Source organism: Lithobates pipiens, unplaced genomic scaffold, assembly GCF_037356315.1.
Source record: "Lithobates pipiens isolate NorthernLeopardFrog02 unplaced genomic scaffold, aLitPip1_a1.2 Scaffold_18, whole genome shotgun sequence".
Classification (NCBI taxonomy): Eukaryota; Metazoa; Chordata; class Amphibia; order Anura; family Ranidae; genus Lithobates; species Lithobates pipiens.
The window spans coordinates 600,392,375-600,413,192 of record NW_027507758.1 but is presented as its reverse complement, the minus strand read 5'-3'; the positions used below and the strand labels follow the sequence as shown (position 1 = coordinate 600,413,192).

The following is a 20,818-nucleotide window of genomic DNA, read 5'->3' as shown; positions in this document are numbered from 1 at the left end:
ATTACATTCATAGGAGCCTTCCATCCCCTCCCACCAAATGCCATCTTTACTTCGTAGTGAAGACCAGTAGAAAGACCCAGTGTAATCTGAAACCTGAGCGGAGGGAATGGACATACCCCCTTCAACACTGTCTCATAAGCAAACATGCACAGCTGAGTCTGTCAGTCATCTTCTGTTTGCTGGGGGGAGGGAGGAGGTGACGGCGATCAGGACCATCTCCCGCAATTGCCTCATGTGGAGGTAAACTATCAGAAGTGCCTCCTGCAGAGAAAGAACAGACATAAGTCACATCAGGTGCTTTAGAGGCGTGCGCACGGTGTGCTTTAGCACACCCTAATTACCCGTACGATGCCGATTCCCTCTGCTTTCTGGTGTCCCCTGTCTCCACCCTGCAGGGCTTCCAGCTTCCTTCTTCCCCCACCAGGTACCGCGGGAGATTTTCGAGGATGGAGTGCAGGGGAAGGGGCCAGTAAATATTTGTTAGGCCCCTTCCTTTTGTAAATGAGCACAGTGATCTGTACGGATCGCTCCTGTGTTCATTCTTAACCGAGCATAGTAAACTTTATTTACTATGCTTCAGTTTGTGAATGAACAGGAAACCGATCAGCATAGAGCACTTCACATTCATTCACTGTCTAGTGCAGCTGAGGCTGCTGAATGCTTTTCCTCCGTTCCTTTCTCTGTCTCAAAAGTGAGATGTCAGGGGTCTGTTTAAATAAAATAAAAATAAAAAATAAAAGTAAAAAAACGACTGACCCTTTCCCCTGCCATACTAACACATCTACTGCTCTGTTGATATACACACGTGTGTTTGTGCTCTGCGGTGCATTCAATAATGCAATAGGCTACAAACACAACAAGGTTTGGATTGAGAGCAGAACACACTATGGAGGGTTTCGACCATCTTCTGTGACTATTAGTGAATCTCGTCTGTATTGTTTTAAACATAGAATACATTGCAGTGTGTTGTCTCTAATAATGCTGCCAAAGAAACTTTGGACAGTATAGAGCTAACTCTGCAAACTGTAGAGCAGAGATGCGGCTTGATTTTTGTGGTGTTTGGTTCTGAAGATGCTGGTAAATCACTGCAATTACCTCACACAGGAAATGCTTTATAGACCAGACAAGTATGGAAAGGCTTTATGGAATGTCAGTGATCATGTCTTTGTCCTAATCCCCTAAAATTGATCCTGTTGGTGAACTGTAGCTGGGAAAAAATTAGGTTTTGTGCTGTGTGGCAGACTTGTGTGTTTCTCAGAAATGGAGGAACAGAAAAACAAATGCCATGGCCTGTATAACCGCTCCTATATCTGTATTTCTTTTATGTATCTTGCCATTTGCCTACGTTTTCAGCTTTACCAGCAGTTAGTGTGTGTTAAAAACAAACCTTGAAGCGGAGTGCCACCGAAAAATGGAACTTCTGCTTTAAGGGAAGGTGACCCCCTGACATGCCACATATGGCATGTCATTTTTCGGGGGTGGGGAAGACAGTGGAAACCCTCTTTTTAGAGGGTTCCACCTCCCCACTTTCTCCCGGGGCACTGCAGCGCTGGAAGGAAGATCGCATCCCCCCCCCTCGGCAATCATCTGGGACACGCCACAGGTCCCAGATGATTGCCCAGACAGTCACAGCATGCAGTGCGGCTCGTGCATGGCTGACTGTGAAACTACGGCCAGGCGCCCACAGTGACAATGTCGGCATCGTGGAGAGGAGGGGGAGATGAGCAAGGCTTCGTTCCCCGGAATGGCTGGACTATGGGACAGGTAAGTGTCCAATTATTAAAAGTCAGCAGCTGCAGTATTTGTAGCTGCTGACTTTTTTATTTATTTATTTTGTCGAACACCGCTTTAACTGAACCGTACAGCTACAGGCACTGTGGAATAATTCATCCTCAAATTTTACAGCAAGGGCGCTTTTAAGGTTGCACTCACGCGGGGGTGTACATACCTGACCAAGCACGTTTAATCCCTAAAAAGTAGTTCTTATGACTAGAATGATCGCTCTGTACTGTGCTTGTGCATTGTAGAGTGTACCTGGCCCTATCCCACTTAAAGAAGGTAGTCAGGGGTGCACTGTGCAGTACACATCTGTGTGAACACTAGCCATGCCCGAAGACGGGGCTCGGACATTGGAGCAGATTAGGTCCTTTTGTGCTCCTGGTACATTGTGAGTGCAGATCATGTGGAAAGGGAGACAGTCATGCTTGGGCATCGTGCAAGTCAGGGGTAGGCAACCCCCAGCACTGGTGCATGCCAAGCCTCTTTTGCCGGGGTCCTGTAGAACTGTCCCCCATTGAATAATGTCCGCCCCATACTGCGTTTGCTCATTACGGAGGACACAGATGTCTAAAGCCTCAGAAGATGAACGGCACCTGCACACTTAACAGTACCTTCTGCCCTCAGTCCAGGTTCAAGCCCCACCATCCAAGTGGACACAGAATAAAAATATGCCGAGCGAAGCGAGGCCATGCCCCAAGCGTGGCCAGCGAAGTGACCCTATTACAAACTGTTGTTTTACAACATTGGGAGCGTGTGAAAGGAAGGTACTATTAAGTGTGCAGGAGCCGTTCATCTTCAGAGACTTTGGGTGTCTCCTTTGTCCTCCGTACTGTGCAAGCGCTGCGCCTGCACAGTATAGGGCAGACACTTCTCGTCAGAGCACCGGCACTTGACTCCCTCCCCATCAGCAGAGCAGCGCAGGGAAGTGTCAGTGAGACAATAACGCATTACAATTTCAGAATTCCCCACACCGCACTGAGGGGGAGGCACTGCAGCCCCACAGATTGTAAAAGATGGGAACCATTGTTTGAACTTTGCTGTAGCTGCGATCGTCAGCTTTTGTGATGAAGAGATTGGGTGCAGCTCTGCTAGGGAGACAGTCCTTGTTTTCAGGAGGAGTAGGACTGTCTTGGTCACTGCTAAAGCCAATCACAGTCCTGCATCCATTCCAGATGCTTGTATGTGACATCACATACAAGCATGTGGGCTGGATGTAAGAAGCAGATCAACAGGATGAGTGTAGATTTCTCATCTCTGCTTCCTTTCACCACTCTGCATATCACGTATATCATAGATGAGAAGAGGGTACAGTGGTGGAGCATACCAGCAGGAGGGTACAGTGGTGGGGAAAATGAGCAGGAGGGGTTCAGAGGTTTTACAGAAGATCAGCAGGGTGCAGCGGTGGGGTAGATGTGCTTTAGGTACAGTGGTGGAAGAGATGAGAAAGGGGTTCAGCAGTGGAACCGAAGAGCAGGTTGGTTCAGTGTTGGACCAGATGAGCAGGGGGGTAGAGCAGTGGGGCAGATGTGAAAGGAGGTGTATTGGTGGGGCAGATGGGCAGGAGAGTGCGGGGGGGGGTACAGAGGTGAGATGGATGAGGTACATTGGTGGGGCAGATAAGAAAGCGGGTTACATTGGTGCAGCAGATGGGTTCAGTGTTAGGACAGATGAGAAGGTGATTCAGTAGTGAGATAGACGAGCATGGGGATACGTCTGTGGAGCAGATGTGCAGGCAGTACGGTGGTGGGGCCAATGAGAAAAGGGGTACATTGATAGGGCTGATAAGCAGGGGGGTTTTGAGTGGTGGGACAGAAGAGCAAGGGGGTACAGTGGTGGGAGGATCAGTAGAGGGGTTCAGTGTTGGGCCAGATGAGAAGTGGGTTACAGTGGTGGGGCAGAGCAGGGGATACAAAGGTGGGGATTTGTGCAGAGGCGAAAGGCGGTACATTAGTGGAACACATGAGCAGGGAGTTATAGTTGTGGGGCAGAAGAGCAGGGGCAACAGAGGTGGAACAGATTTGCAGGAGGTTCAGTCGTGGGGCAGATGAGAAAGGGGGTTACAATGGTGGGGCAGATGAGCAGATAAGTTCAGTGTTAGGACAGATGAGAAGATGGTACAGTGGTGGAGCAGATGAGAAAGGGGAAACATTGATGGGGCAGGTGAGCAGGGGGTTACAGAGGTGGGGCAGGTGAGCAGGGGGTTACAGAGGTGGGGTAATTTGACATTTTTTTGTTATAAAATCAGTACGCTCAATTTCTTTGAAAAACATTTTTCGGCATACTGCTGCTAAAAAGGTTGCCTACCCCTGGTGCAAGTATTCCATGAATTTAATTTTCTCTCAGTGGATTTGTGTTCCTCAGCTCTGTCTGTGAAATGCAGCCTTCTATTCGCCAATGTAAAAAAGCAGCTACACAGGGGAATACAATGTACTAATATCTGGCTTAAATGACTTGACTACTTTCACTGAGAAAACTAGGTAGGAATTGTTCCACAGTGTCTATAGCTACTGAGGTCAATGAGTATTTGTAAAGTGGAGCTAAAGTCTGCTGTATTTATTCACCTCCAGTGAGGTGATATTTGCAAGTTTCCTCGTCTCCGCTAACACATTCACTACTTTTTCTGAATGTTCTTCTGGTCGTCTTCTAAATTGATTGACCAGCCTGGAATGACTTAAAACGAACACATGCGCATAGTCACAGTTCCAACATCTACAGTATGTTAGCGCACATACTTTTGCATCCCATTTATTGAAAGCTCCAAAAAGGTTCATGTGCTAATTTTGCAACTCGATGCACCTTAACACAGTGGTGCACCACTGTGTTTTGTGATGCACTGCAACACACATCTGGCAGCACAGTGATGTGAGTAGCACTTTCACCTAGCAGCAATAATGTCGCTGGTCAAATCCCAACCATGACACTATCTGCCTGGAGTTTGCATGTTCTTCCTGTGACTGCATGAGTTTCCGCCGGGCTTCGGTTTCCTCACACACTTCAAAGACATGCTGGTTAGGTTAATTGGATCCTGTTTAAAAAATAAAAAAAATGGCCCTAGTATGTGTTTATAAGCATGTTGGAACCCTACGGGGTAAGGATCGTGCTATACCGCAGATGGACACCGGCAGCAAAATCAGCCTGAGGCGATTGAGTTTGCATAGGTAGCGCTATGCAAGTCACTCATTCATCTGTTGGCAAAGTACATCTGGGTGCCACTGAGAATGAATGGCAATGCAACACATCAACCATCAGAATTCATATTTTTGCCACAGTGTGTGAACCCAGCCTTAATTCATCTATGCACCCAAGACTGAGAATGAGAATACACAGATGGCTCTGTGCACAATCTACAGAAACGTGATAGAAGGTGCTGAAGAGAAGACGTTGAGTTACTTAAAGAGGAAGTAAACCCTGATGAGTTTACTTCCTCTTTCATTCCCTGCAAAGGCAAAGCATAATGGACTACTATGCATTGCATAGTAGTCCATTATGTGTCACTTACCTGACACAGGAGCCAGCGAAGTCACCGCTGTCCTCTGTAGTCCGGCGCATCCATCTTCTCGCTGTGGTCTCGCAGCTCCGCTGCTGTCATTCGGCATGCGCACGGGAGCCGACACACGCGGCATCTTCGTCGTTGACGATGCCGCGCTCAGTGCGCCTGCGCGCCTCTGTCATGGCGCATGCGCCGTAGACAGCGGTGCCTGTCTTCGGGCAAATATCTCCTAAACTGTGTAGGTTTAGGAGATATTTCTTGGGCCTACAGGTAAGCCTTAATCTAGGCTTACCTGTAGGTCAAAGTGTGTTGTAAGGGTTTACAACTACTTTAAACTGGATGGAGAGTGCAAAATCTGGTGCAGCTTTGCATAGAAACCAATCGGCACAGCAGGGGTCCGGTGCGTCCCTGTTCACCATTTCGGGACCAAATTTTTGCCTGAATTCGGACCTGAAACGGAGCCAAAGGTGCACAAGACCCTTCTGCTGTGCGCTCTGCGGCCACCCCAGCGATGTGTGAACTGGCTCCATTGCAGGCCAGTCACACTCTCTTGTCATGCGCATAAACCTGCATCCAATTCGCATAAGTGTGAACTTAACCTGAAGGCTCTGTCCCACCCAAGACATTTTGGGGTTGATTTCCGAAAACTGGAGAGTGCAAAAACTGGTGCAGCTGTGCATAGAAACCAATCAGCTTCCAGGTTGTTTTGTAAAAGCTTTATTCAACAAGCTGAAGTTAGAAGCTAATTGGCTACCAAATTTTGCACGCTATAGTAAATCGACCCCAGTGGAACCTTCAAGCTCCAGGCCCCAATCCACGACTACAGAATGCAGAGAAAACCAAAAACACAGCTTTCTCCGCTCAGACGATAGTCTGAAAATTCTCCATTAACCCTTAATGCAAATGCTGTATCCTATTCACTTAAAGTGGGGTCCCCCCTAAAAAAAAAAAAATTAAGTCAGCAGCTACAAATACTGCAGCTGCTGACTTTTAATAATCGGACGCTTACCTGTCCCAGGGTCCAGCGATGCGGGGGAATGAAGCCCCCCCCCCCTCGTTTCCGCCCAGCTCGCGGCGCAGTCATTCGTACTGTGGGCACCCGGCTGTGGCTACACAGCCGGGCACCCACTGCGCATGCGCGAGCGGCGCAGGGCACCGTGATAAGCTGCAGAATGTCACCAGTGACAAGTGACAGGTGACTGTGCGGCACAAGGGGAAGTGATGTCACCAGCCCGGGCAAGGAACAAGGCAGACTACAAGGGACCCCCTAGCAACAGGTATTTAGAGGTGAGTACATTTTTTTTTTCTCTAATTTAAAAAAAAAATTTAAGATTTTTAAACAATTTTGTATTTTTTGGTGGCAACACCACTTTAACATTCGGTGGCAGGGGCTTGCCCCATCAGTCCATAGTCTTTGTTGTAGTTTTTGTTAGAGGCTTTCAAGGACTTTTATAACCATCATTACACCTGACTCACCAGTTAGTCATTTCCTCAATAACACTTTAGCCTGAATCTCTTGGTTAATCATCTCCTCAGTGAGGGCATTAGCCATTTACTGCTCTGAGACCTGCTTTACCCTAGAGCTGCATTAGAGAAAAAACAGCATGCTGGCCTTTGTTGGTGGGGTCTATAGTATGCAGAATGGGCAGCAGATACTTGATGAAGGTACTTATAACTGTCAAGTGATCAGATTTCCAACCTTCTTCAAGATCAAAAGGATAGCTCACACTCACAATGGGCTTCTTTGTTGGAGCTGACAACATGATCATTAAAGGTAACTAACTATTCCGTTTATCTGAGCATGCCAAGGCAGTCAGCACATCTTTTTTGTTTCTGCTTCTTTCTTCAGGTGAGCAAGGAGGGTTGTGTGTGTGTGTGTGTTTTTTATATATATATTTTTTTAGGTTCTTCTAAAAATCACATATGACCACCTGGACCTTTGTCACTGCCTTTAGTAAATCAGCCAAGTCGTAAATGTCAGACAGGTGGGGAACGGTGTTTTTGGAATGTTGAGAAATCCTACTATTGGTGATCTTTACGCTCTTATGTGCTTTCTGTATATGCATTTTGACATTATTTTGCATATATTGCATTCTTGTATATTCATGAATTTAGATGTTTAGCAGCACTGTGAACAATCACCTGAGAGAAACCAATTATCAGATGCTTCTAATTTTTACATGTGGTAAAGCAAAAATGTAGTCCTGTCCGTTATTGAACCAAGTATTTCTGGCTGTTAAGTGTCTATATCCCCACCCCCCCCATCGCACATATACATTGACGCTCTCTTTCCTCCATCAGGTGGTGCGCACAGAAAAGAACAGTCTAAATAATCGTTTCCTTCCCTGGGATGAAATCGAGACGGAGGCTGTCCTTTCCATCGATGACGATGCTCACCTCCGCCATGATGAAATCATGTTTGGTTTCCGGTAAGCTGCCTTTTCATAGTGTAGACTCCTAAATATTTTCAAGTGAAAACAAGTGATGCAGAAGAAATATATGTCACCTTCTGCCTCCAGGGCCCGGCTACACAGTGCTTGTGCATTTGGGTCACGTCTCCTGGCCCTCGCTTCTTCTTGCTGTAGAAAATGATAAATTGCATCTAAATCCAAAAATAACAAAATACATTGCAGCTCACATCTTTTTGGATGTAGTGGCTGCGTTATTTTTTTAATTTTTAATTTTTTCACCTGGGAATCCTGCGAATAACACTAAGGCCTCTTTCACACGGACGGACCGTTCAGGTGCGTCTCAGTTTTTTTTTTTTTTTAGGCGGACCTGAACAGACGCTCCATAGACCTCTATGGAGTGACGGATGTCAGCGGTGACATGTCCGCTGGCATCTGACCCACTCCGATCTGAAAAAGTGTGACGGAGGAAAACCCTATTTTTCCATCAGTCATCGGATTGGATGAAAATGGACTCTACGGTCCGTCGTTCATTCGATTCCCCATAAAGGAGAGCGGCGCTCATGACAGTTCGGTCCCTGCACAGTGTGCAGAGACCGACTTGTCACCTGCCTGCTCAGCGTGGATCGATGGAGCGATCCCCTGCTGAGCAAAGCGGAGCCCGTACACGGACACGTTTGTGTGAAAGGGCCCTAAGGGATTCATTTACTAAAACAGGAGAGTGCAATATTTATACTGTGCATAGAAACCAATCCACTTCCAGCATAGGTGTGCACAGCCTATTGCATTAGGGTGTGCACCTCAACGTTCATATGCAGATAGGTGTATGTGTGTGTATATACACACACATACATACCCCATCTGGAAAGTATTTACAGAGCTTCACTTTTTCCACATTTTCTTATGTTACATCCTTATTCCAAAATGGATTAAATTCATTGTTTTTCTCAAAACTCTACAAACAATGCCCCATAATGACAATGTGAAAGGTGTTTGTTTGGATTCTTTGCAAATTAAAAATAAAAAAAAGCTAAACAAATCCAATGCACTTGGTGGATGTAAACTCAAAAATGTTTTTTTTTTTTTAATTAAGACTCATATCTGTTACAGCAGAGGATGTAATTTCATCTCTGCTCAGTCTTGCCACAAAGAGTTAATCCAGCTCAGAGCAATCCTCTTATCTATCTTCAGTAAGACAAAAACTAACACACAGAGAAATGGCTGTCCCCCCCCCTGTAAGTGACAAGTCATTTTCTTACTAGTGTGAGAGAGGCATTCTGTGTACTTCACATCCCCCCCCCCCCCCTCCTTTTGTTCTCCTGCTTTCCCAGGATTGGCTGCTCCACACCTCAGCACGATTGGGCTTGCTGAAGGAATGTGGTGACTTCCCTGTGTTTTGACTGATTTTAGTGATCATGGGGCATAATCCACAAGACCAGCAGAAATATTGATGCCTGGCCAAGGGGAGTGTAGAAGTGGGCGGGGAGTCCTCTGACATCACGACTCCACCCACAGAGCCCTGGACAACAGACATGCCCACATAATTAAAAGTATTGCAGAGCTCGAAACAGCTAAAGGGTAGATATTTCACAGGTAAGGATACATGCAGGAGGCACATATATTCTTATAGATCAGCACTATGGAAGTTATTTTAGAAATGATGAGAGTGGGCTTACATCCACTTTAAGTATTCACGGCCTTTGCTCAATACTTTGTTGAAGCACCTTTGGCACCAATTACAGCCTCAAGTCTTTTGAGTATGATGCTACAAGCATGGCACACCTATTTTTGGGCAGTTTCTCCCATTCTTCATTGCAGGACCTCTCCAGTTTCATCAGGTTGGCTGGGGAGCACAGCCATTTTCAAATCTCTCCAGAAATGTTCATTTGCGTTCAATTCTGGGCTCTGACTGGGCCAGTCGAGGACGTTCACAGAGTTGTCCAGTTGCCACTCCTTTGTTACCTTGGCTGTGTGCTTGGGGTCATTGTATTGTTGGAAGATGAACCTACTCCCCAATCTGAGGTCCAGAGCACTCTGGAGCAGGTTTTCATCAAGGATGTCTCTGTACATTGCTGAATTCATCTTTCCCTCAATCCTGACTAGTCTCTCAGTTCCTGCCACTGAAAAACATCCCCACGGCATGATGCTGCCACTACCATGCTTCACTGTAGGGGTAGTATTGGCTAGGTGATTGGTGAGTGGTGCCTGTTTTCCTCCAGACATGATGCTTGCCATTCAGACCAAGGAGTTCAATCTTTCATCCGACCAGACATTTTTTTTTCTTGTGGTCAGAGTCCTTTAGGTGCCTTTTACTGAGGAGTGGCTTCCCTCTGGCCACTCTACCATACAGGCCTGATTGGTGGAGTGCTACAGAGATGATTGTTCTTCTGAAAGGTTCTCCTCTCTCAACAGAGAAATGCCTGGAGCTCTGTCAGAGTGACCATCGTGTTCTTGGTCTCCTCCCTGACTAAGGCCCTTCTCCCCCAATCGCTCAGTTTGGACGAGCAACCTGCTCCAGGAAGAGTCCTGGTGGCTCCTAACTTCCATTTACAGATGATGAAGGCCACTGTGCTCATTGGGACCTTCAATGCTGCAGAAATTTTTTTGTACCCTTCCCCAGATCTGTGACTCGATACAATCCTGTTTCGGAGGTCTACAGACCATTCCTTGGGCTTTGTGCCCTGACATACACGGTAACTGTGAGACCTTATATAGACAGGTGTATGCTTTTCTAAATGTTGTCCAATCAATTGAATTTACACAGTTGGACTCCTATCAAGTTGTAGAAACAGCTCAGTTTTGAGTGTCATGGCAAAGGCTGTGAATACTTATGTACCTTTTTCGGTTTTTATTTTTTAATAAATTTGCTAAAATTTCAAACAAACTTCTTTCATGTTGTCTTCATGGGATATTATTTGGAGAATTTTGAAGAAAATAATGAATTTAATCCATTTTGGAATACGGCTGTAAGAGAACAAAATGTGGAAAAAGTGAAGGTCAGTGGGCGGGGGGGCGGTGTCAGGTCAGTGGGCGGGGGGGGCGGTGTCAGGTCAGTGGGCAGGGGGGAGGCGGTGTCAGGTCAGTGGGCAGGGGGGAGGCGGTGTCAGGTCAGGTAGGGCGGGAGGCGTTGTCGGTCAGTAGGGCAAAGGACTATTTTTAGTCTTTTTTTTTTTTTTTTTTTTTTTTTTTTTTATGTTTTAAAATTTTTTTATTTACAATATTTTTGACAAGTTTTTGTAGGAGCCCTGTTGAGGGCTTTGGTGAACTATCAGGGCTCTAAACAGAGACCCCTGATGTGTCCCTTTTGAGACAGAGAAGGGGACTAAGCACAGGGATTCCCCCAGTCCTTCTCTGCAGCCTCAGCTACACTGGACAGTGAATGAATGGGAAGTGCTCTGTGCTGAGCAGCTTCCTGTTCATTCACAAATCTGAAGCATAGTAAATAGTTTACATTGCTTCAGTTATGAATGAACACAATGAGTGATCGGTACTGAGTGGGTACCCAGGCAGCAGGGTAAATCTTAATTCAACAAGCTGAAGGAAGAAGCTGATTGGCTTCTGTGCAGAGCTGCACCAGCTTTTACACTGTCCACTTTTAGTAAATTAACCCCTAAGTGTCACCATGTCTGCACTCATTTCTCTGTTGTATTTATGGGGCAGTCATGGATATCACCCAGGCTGGACTTCAAACATGGCTGCCTTTTGACCATCTCCATTACGTTGTGGATCAATGAAACTAGTAATTTATATATGAAAGACATCATTAAATATAATGTGGAAAAAAAAACCTGCTGTTAATGTTAGTGATAAACTGAATCATATGTGTTTGTTTTCTATTTTGCTTCTACTTCCATTTTTAAATCCAAATATTTATTAGGCATATTTGTCTCTTCATTTTCTCGCTTCAGAATCTTGATCAGTATTGACTTTTATGCCATTTTTAGTAAGCGCCACTTTTCTCCAAACACTATGCTTCAGATGCCTCTTTGGATTGATCCCTTGTCATGGTGAAGGAGGTTTCATCAGCCAAGACAGGCAGGTCATAGTACAGGAATCGGATTAGACACAGTCCATCTGAGCAGGGCATAGTAGCACCGTTCAAGTATTTTTGCCTCGTAAACCCCCATGGATAAAATCGCCTGGTGAAACCACGCTGAAAGATGAGTCCCTGGTTGCTACTAGCACACTGCCATAATGAATACACTTCTTGCTGTTACTTTAGAAGTGTCAGGTCCTGTTTACAGGGTAGTTAAGCTAAAATGCTAGGTAACTCTTCACAACTATATATAAATAGCCTGCCATATACGTGCTAAAGCAAACATACCTCCTTTACCCCATCCTTCAGTAGTATGGCATATGGAGCGCTGCATGGAAGTGAATACCATATACCAGCCTTTTACAGACTTGGAGGAATTATTTTCAATAAAATAATGTAATTAAAATGATGATAAAAAATAATTGGTCAGTGGGAAGAATGCTCCTTACATTGGTGATCAGTGGTAAGAATGTTCCTTTTATATACAAATAGTGTACTGGTGACCCCACAATAGGGATAAAACTTATTTGCAGAAGGGAGTTTAACAAGACCCGTGGCCACTCATTAAAATTAGAAGAAAAGAGGTTTAAGCTTAAACTACATAGAGGGTTCTTTACTGTAAGAGCAGCAAGGATGTAGAATTCCCTTCCACAGGCGGTGGTCTCAGCGGGGAGCATCGAAAGTTTCAAGAAACTATTAGATAAGCACCTGAACAACCACAACATACAGGGATATACAATGTAATACTGACATCTAATCACACACATAGGTTGGACTTGTATTTTTTTTCAACCTCACCTACTATGATGTAACTATGTAACTATACATTGGTGGTCAGTGGGAATGTGGTTACTGGGAAGAATGTCCCTTACATTGGTGATCAGTGGGAAGAATGTCCCTTACATTGGTGATCAGTGGGAAGAATGTCCCTTACATTGGTGATCAGTGGGAAGAATGTTCCTTACATTGGTGATCAGTGGGAAGAATGTCCCTTACATTGGTGATCAGTGGGAAGAATGTCCCTTACATTGGTGATCAGTGGGAAGAATGTCCCTTACATTGGTGATCAGTGGGAAGAATGTCCCTTACATTGGTGATCAGTGGGAAGAATGTCCCTTACATTGGTGATCAGTGGGAAGAATGTTCCTTACATTGGTGATCAGTGATAAGAATGCTCCTTACATTGGTTATCAGTGGGAAGAATGTCCCTTACATTGGTGATCAGTGGGAAGAATGTCCCTTACATTGGTGATCAGTGGGAAGAATGTCCCTTACATTGGTGATCAGTGGGAAGAATGTTCCTTACATTGGTGATCAGTGATAAGAATGCTCCTTACATTGGTGATCAGTGGGAAGAATGTCCCTTACATTGGTGATCAGTGAGAAGAATGTCCCTTACATTGGTGATCAGTGAGAAGAATGTTCCTTACATTGGTGATCAGTGAGAAGAATGTTCCTTACATTGGTGATCAGTGAGAAGAATGCTCCTTACATTGGTGATCAGTGAGAAGAATGCTCCTTACATTGGTGATCAGTGAGAAGAATGTTCCTTACATTGGTGATCAGTGGGAAGAATGTTCCTTACATTGGTGATCAGTGGGAAGAATGATCCTTACATTGGTGGTCAGTGGGAAGAATGCTCCTTACATTGGTGATCAGTGGGAAGAATGTTCCATACATTGGTGATCAGTGGGAAGAATGTCCCTTACATTGGTGATCAGTGAGAAGAATGGTTCTTACATTGGTGATCAGTGGGAAGAATGCCCCTTACATTGGTGATCAGTGGGAAGAATGCTCCTTACATTGGTGATCAGTGGGAAGAATGCCCCTTACATTGGTGATCAGTGGGAAGAATGCTCCTTACATTGGTGATCAGTGGGAAGAATGTTCCATACATTGGTGATCAGTGGGAAGAATGTTACTTACATTGGTGATCAGTGAGAAGAATGTCCCTTACATTGGTGATCAGTGGGAAGAATGTCCCTTACATTGGTGATCAGTGAGAAGAATGGTTCTTACATTGGTGATCAGTGGGAAGAATGCCCCTTACATTGGTGATCAGTGAGAAGAATGGTTCTTACATTGGTGATCAGTGGGAAGAATGTTCCTTACATTGGTGATCAGTGGGAAGAATGTTCCATACATTGGTGATCAGTGGGAAGAATGCTCCTTACATTGGTGATCAGTGGGAAGAATGTTCCATACATTGGTGATCAGTGGGAAGAATGTTACTTACATTGGTGATCAGTGAGAAGAATGCCCCTTACATTGGTGATCAGTGAGAAGAATGGTTCTTACATTGGTGATCAGTGGGAAGAATGCCCCTTACATTGGTGATCAGTGAGAAGAATGGTTCTTACATTGGTGATCAGTGGGAAGAATGTTCCTTACATTGGTGATCAGTGGGAAGAATGTTCCTTACATTGGTGATCAGTGGGAAGAATGTTCCTTACATTGGTCATCAGTGGGAAGATGTCCCACCTTCTCATTCTTCGTAAACCTTAATAGGGAAAGGAAACCAGATTTATTGCAAGTGTTGAAAATATCACGCAGTCCCAACTGGGTACATAAACAAAAAATGTTGATTTCTACTCAAACATTTTTATTTAATTGGGTTTTGGCTAATGTTCCATGTGTTGTGCTCCGCAGTATCATTTCTAGCCTTTTGACAATATAACAGATTGGATTGTGATTAATTGCTTGCATTGTGTTCTGTCTTTCTCCTAATTCATTTTTGGATCTGTTCACACGTTTAAGTAAAACCTACTATTACTGTACGGAACACTTGTCCGGGGAGAAGTCCCATTCTTTCCTATATGGCCGGTTCACATCTGGTTTATTGTGCTACTGACAGTAAAAGGTCTATTCTTGCACTCACGGAGGTGTGGATGTGCTCTAAATGCACATTAGTGAGCGTTTTATTACATTGTTGTGTTTAGTTCTGGATGTCAGTATGCATACTAGAGCATGGGGGAGAGGTGAACGTATCCTAGATGATATTTTAAAGTGAACCTGTCCCTTATTTTCTATTATTGTTATTATACAGGATTTATATAGCGGCAACAGTTTGCGCAGCGAATAGGAAAAAAAAAATATGCTTGAGAAGGAGAAGTCAGACTTCACAGGAAGGGGTGATATTCTGTTTTCCATGTTTCCTTTGTTGCACTTTTAGACACTTCCTCTCTATTCTTCATGCTATTTTTTCCCTTTGTCTAGTCTTTGCCTCCATGCCATGCTGGGTGGTAAATCCTGAATATTTGATTGGGATTTGATCTTCTGATGAGCGATTCCTCCATCATGATAAGATAGGTAGCCTAGGTCCTGAACCCTGCCTACACACACCAGACTTTCACAACTGGATCATCTCCTCCAAGGAGAACACCATCTATGTTGTATTTACTCTAAAACCAATCTGCCAGTGCAGTGCTATCAGTATGTTATTTGGCAAGTCCTGGCGGAAAGGGGAAGGAGCCAGCGTGTGGTGGGTAGACAGCCACAAACCTGGGTATGTCTGTGGACATTCATGTGATCTTGTAAGCTAAAATCCAGCTTTGCATTCAGGGCCCCCTGCAAAGAAAACATTACATATTCACTTCTCCCACTGCCTAATCCCCAGTGTTGGGTGTTTCATAATTGGTATATTCTTGTCACATTGGGTCAGGGAAGGAGGTCATAGCCCTGGATGAGCTCCCGCAAGTACGTTTTCAGCCTTACACAGAGCTTTGTTTGCCCTGTACTGGTGGCAGAGAGGAGCAGAGCGAAGAATGGGGAGTATTGGTTGCTGGAGAGGGGAGGAGGTAAGTAACCTTTTTTTACTTTACCCCTGGGGATTACTATAGGTTTGGGCTGGAGGGGTTAAGGCAAGCAGGGTATGTATATTTTCTCTTAAAACCAGCCGTAGATTGTTCAAATCTCTGCTGGGACCGGCTGTGATTTGATCTATCTATGGGCAGGCTGTTTGTACTAAACTCGATCCATCGATCAACTTGCAGTACAACCAGCACGTCTGATTTTTTATTTATTTTTTGCATGCAATTTTTTTCTGGAAACCGTACTTGGAGCTCAGTTTTAAAGTAGAAGAAAAGGCTACCAAATAATAACCCACCTGTGCTCTGATCCTCTCTGCTTACGTTCTGTAATAAATCTTTCTGAATACTTCCGCTCTTTCTGTGGCTAGTGGGAGGGAACTCCTCTCTGGGCAGACAACGCTTTGACAACCCTGGGAGCTATGAACACCGGTGCGGTGATGTCATAGCTGCAGGTGATTCAGCACTGTTTTCGCCCCCTCCGCAGTACAGGAACAAGCTGTCATGTGACTGCATAAAATAATAAAAAAAAGGATTCATATTACTATTAATAGGTATTCAAATTCAGCATATTACAAAAAGTTAGTAGGATCAGGACAATCCTCATTAAACAGAAGGGTTACTGTGCAGCCTTTACTTCCACTCTAAGAAGGATGTCTTAGTGTTGGCATTTCTATAGAAATTTCATTACTATTCATGCTGCCTGGCCCATTAGAGGGAACTTTTCTGGTAATTTACATCTAAACATATCCTTATCCTTTTAAACTTAATTGCGAGTTTTTACGTGAAGCCCCCATACCCTCTACTGGTGGAGGTCGAAAAGTGCAGCTTGTCAGAGCTAACCGCTGATTAGAACACTGGAAATGGACTTTGCAATGACCACATTCTTGCACTCCATGGTTGTAGCTGTGGTGAGTCCTTGAAGTCAACATCAGCAGGAAAAATGGCTGACAAAAATTAATATGAATAAATCTTGTGACTGCTGCTATACAGTAATATTTAACATACTTTAAAGTGGTTGTAAACCCTTACAAACCACTTTGACCTACAGGTAAGCCTAGATTAAGGCTTACCTGTAGGTCCAAGAAATATCTCCTAAACCTACACGGTTTAGGAGATATTTGCCAAAACACAGGCACCGCCGTCTACGGCGCGCAGGCGCACTGAGCGTGCTGCTGTCAGCGGCAGTATGCCGCGAGTGGCGGCTCCCGTGCGCATGCGCGGGAGTGACATCAACGCAGGTTTGTCGAATGACAGCGCCGGAGCAGCGAGACCCACCGAGAAGATGTAGGCTGCGGACTACAGGGGACAGCGGTGACTTCGCTCGCTCTTGTGTCAGGTAAGTGACACATAATGGACTACTATGCGATGCATAGTAGTCCATTATGCTTTACCTTTGCAGGGAATCAAAGAAGAAGTAAACTCATTGGGGTTCACTTCCTCTTTAAAAAATATATTAAAGCCCAATTCCAGGCATTTAACAAATGATCCCTTTCAATGAAGGTAGACCCCCTAGACTGCTAGAGCGAGGGAGTGCAGGAACTTCAGGGGCCGGTCTAGATGCAGGGGAGGAGGTGGAGGATCGGATAAATATAGACATAAACGTGCGATCAACCCCTATAGTGTGGACACAGCTCCACTGCAAGGGATAACTTTTTTTATTTTATTTTTTTTCATTTGCCCAGATTGGGGAATTTAAATACAGTCACGGAATTTCAATATATCCCATAGCATTCATCTGCTGCTTTGGCATATTCAAATGGCCTGGTTTCCGCGAGGAAAGAACGATGGCAGTTAAGGAAGTAATGTTCTCTCTTGTCGGCCAGAGCTATAAGCATCTCCCAGATGTTATTCTGACAGCCGGGAATTGCCAACGAGGGGGAGAGGCAGAAGGGTTCAAAGACTGGACTTACTGCACGTGTCCTGTGCACTCTAAGGCTGTTTTCTATCTGGCTCCTGCACTCCGGTGACTGCCTCATGGTTAGGAAGGTCGGAAAAAACCCTCCCCGTTTTACTGTATGTTTCAGCGTTGACATCCATTGTCTGAGGAGGACTTTTGACTTTCCACACTTTATCCAAAGGGTTGGCTACACCACCTACACATGGACTAAGGGCCTGAGCGCAGGAGGTTGTTTTGCGGTGTTCTAATGGCCTGTGTCAGATTCAAAAATAACTTTACCAAGTTACTTTACTACATGCAGCAGATTCAGCTAGTTCTTAATAGCGCTCATTTTACAAGGTGGCTTTATTATCACACCAGATTCAAAAATAATTACCTCCAGTTCACAGATAACAAAACTAGGGGTAATTGAAGTACTAGTGGTAATTGACCACTACAATACTAAGCTCTTTCATCCCCTTCCTTCCCAGGCCATTTTTCAGCTTTCAGAGCTCTTGCACTTTCAATAGGAATTGCGCGGTCACGCAACAATGTACCCAAATTAAATTTTATATCATTTTGTTCACACAAATAGAGCTTTCTTTTGGTGCTAAGTATTCACAAATCAATTTATTTTTAATTTTTTGCAATAAGCGGAAAAAAAGAGCGGAAATTTTGAAAAAAAAAAAGATTTTCTACTTCGTTTTAAAATCGAATTTTGTCATAAATTTAAGCCAAAATGTATTCTACTACATGTCTTTGGTAAAATAAATCCTGTTAGGTGTATAATAATTGGTTTGCGTGATCACGGACATATGTACGCAATTAATTCTTCCCAATGACCATGGGTATGAGGAGCATTCTTCTCACTGACCATCAAACCAATGTATCATAGGTTATAGATATAGACATTTTTAGCTCCCTGAGACCAGAAAGTTATTTCTGTATAAGTATACAAGTAAGTTCTGTGTTGAGAAGATTAGGAAAGGCTGTTCTAAGGTCTTGTTCACTCTAGCAGTTGTGGGGCGATAAAACCCCTGTAGTTGAGCTGTGCTTTTACTGTGCCTTACAACTGCCCCCTTTTAGCTGCAGAGGTGACAGTGGGGGGTGTATACAAGCTGCTATGCTTTGCGCCACAGCAGCAGTTATGTTGCTTTCAGTGGGCACAGCACCCGCCGAAGGTGACCCGTTCAAGTGAATACGGTTGCTCTGCAGGTGCCCTATTGCAGTGTGCTAGGGATCAATCGGGGTAAAGCAGGCGATGATGCGATATAGCGCCTCCATGCTTCCTGTAAATTGCTCTATGAAATGCAATCCGAGCGCGGATTGCTCTTCAGAGACCACAGCTCTTGTGAACGAGCCCTTAGCTTAGATATTCTTTGTTTTTCTCCTGAATGTGTACAGAGCTGCCAAACACAAAGTGTCGGTAATAAAAATAACAAATATAACAAGGTATCTCTTGATCTTTAACCACTTCAGCTCTGGAAAGTTTCACCCCCTTCATGACCAGGGCATTTTTTTCTTTTCAGCGCTGCACTTCTTTAACTGGTAATTGTGCGTTCGTACCCAAGCTAAATTTATATTTATCTTTATTTCACACAAATAGAGCTTTCTTTTGGTGTTATTTAAAGTGGAAGTTCCGCCGTTTTTTTTTTTTTTTTTTTAAAGTCAGCAGCTACAAATACTGCAGCTGCTGACTTTTATAATAAGGACACTTACCCACCCAGAGCACCCACGATGTCAGCACCCGAAGCTGATCTCTCGATTGTCTCTCGGGTGCTGCCGCCGCCATCTTGGGTATGGGAATCAGGAAGTGGAGCCTTGCGGCTTGATTTCCTGGTTCCCTACTGCTCATGCGCGAGTCGCGCTGTGCAATAAGGACGGTCCCCGCTGTCTCTGGTATCCGTGTGTTTCCCAGCAGACAGCGGGGGACCCGCAGGAAGTGGCGTAAATATCCGCAGATTCTGCGGATATCTATGCCGGAAGTGTACTGTACAGGTCTCTGCACACCCCTCCCCCCTGAAAGGTGCCAATTGGGGCGTCGGAGGGGGGAGGTTTCCAATGAGCGGAAGTTCCACTTTAGGGTGGAGCTCCGCTTTAATCACCATTGGGTTTTTAATTTTTTTGCAATCTAAACCAAAAAATACCAAAAATTTTTTTTTTTCTTTTTTACATTTGGCTATAAAACATCCAATAAAAAATAAATAAAAACCTCAAATTTCTTCTTACATTTTGGCCAAAATTTATTCTGCTACATGTTTTTGATAAAAAAAAAAAAAAAAAAAAAAAATCCCAATAAGTGTATATTAATTGGTTTGCATGTAGTGGATAGCACTTTCGCCTAGCAACAAAAAGGGTCACTGATTCAAATCCCAACCATGATGCCATCTGCCTGGAGTTTGTATGTTCTCCCCTGTGCCTGTGTGGGTTTCCTCCGGGTACTCCGGTTTCCTCCCACACCCTGAAGACATGCTGGTAAGTTAATCAGATCCTGTCTAAATTGGCCCTAGTAAGTGTATGAATGTTAATTGGGGACCTTAGGTTGCAAGCTCCTTGAGGGTAGGAACTGATGTGAATGTGTACAATGTATATATAAAGTGCTATGTAAATGGACAGTATCTAAAATAATATAAAAATAATATATATATATATATATATATATATATATATATATTATATATATATATATATATATATATATATATATATCTATTATATATATATATATTATATTATATTATAATATATATATAATATATTTATATATATATATATATAATATATAGGAAACCATTTTTATACTACTAATGGCAGTGATCAGAGAGCTGTAATGGGTAGTGTGGTGGGAAATCTGACTCTAGCCAACACTGCGGAGGGGGGGTGGTGGACTGACTAATCGCCACTGACGTCATCAGTGACATTAATACAGTGATCAATGCTAAACATATGCACTGTCACTGTACTAATGATACTGGCTGGGAGGGGTTAGCATCTAGGGCGATCCAGGGGTTAACTATGTGCCTAACTATGTGTAAAGTGTGCCAATTTTTACTGATGATCTCAAAATTTCTTACCCCTGCTTTGCAGGGATGAGAGTAACAGAGTGATCATTCCCTGTGTACAGTGAACTCCAAGGGGAAAGACCTTTAAGTTATAAAAGTTCATTTTTGTGTAAAAAAAAAAAAAAAAAAAAAAAAAAAGTTCATTGTTGCTCTTTACACCAAATATCTTGAAACCTCCCGATTTTTGTGGTTAATGTTTCCAGTAGCACACAGGATGTGACCCCCCGATGTATTGTGCTGTTATAATCCAATATAACGGCTTGTCCTCCACTATTACACAGGGCGTGACTGGGAGTAATGCAACAAAACAAGAACGAATAGTATAACACACTTTTATTACATAATCATAAACATGTTA

At 44.0% G+C, this 20,818-nt stretch overlaps 1 protein-coding gene across 1 annotated transcript in view; it reads left to right on the top strand.

Annotated features, from left to right (window-relative positions):
- The window catches only part of EXTL3 (exostosin like glycosyltransferase 3), a 154,804-nt gene that overhangs the window by 111,326 nt on the left and 22,660 nt on the right, over positions 1-20,818 (top strand). The window contains exon 3 of the mRNA XM_077489237.1: positions 7,571-7,698. Within this exon, the coding sequence (XP_077345363.1) occupies positions 7,571-7,698 (128 nt within the window). The remainder of the gene's footprint in view (positions 1-7,570; positions 7,699-20,818) is intronic.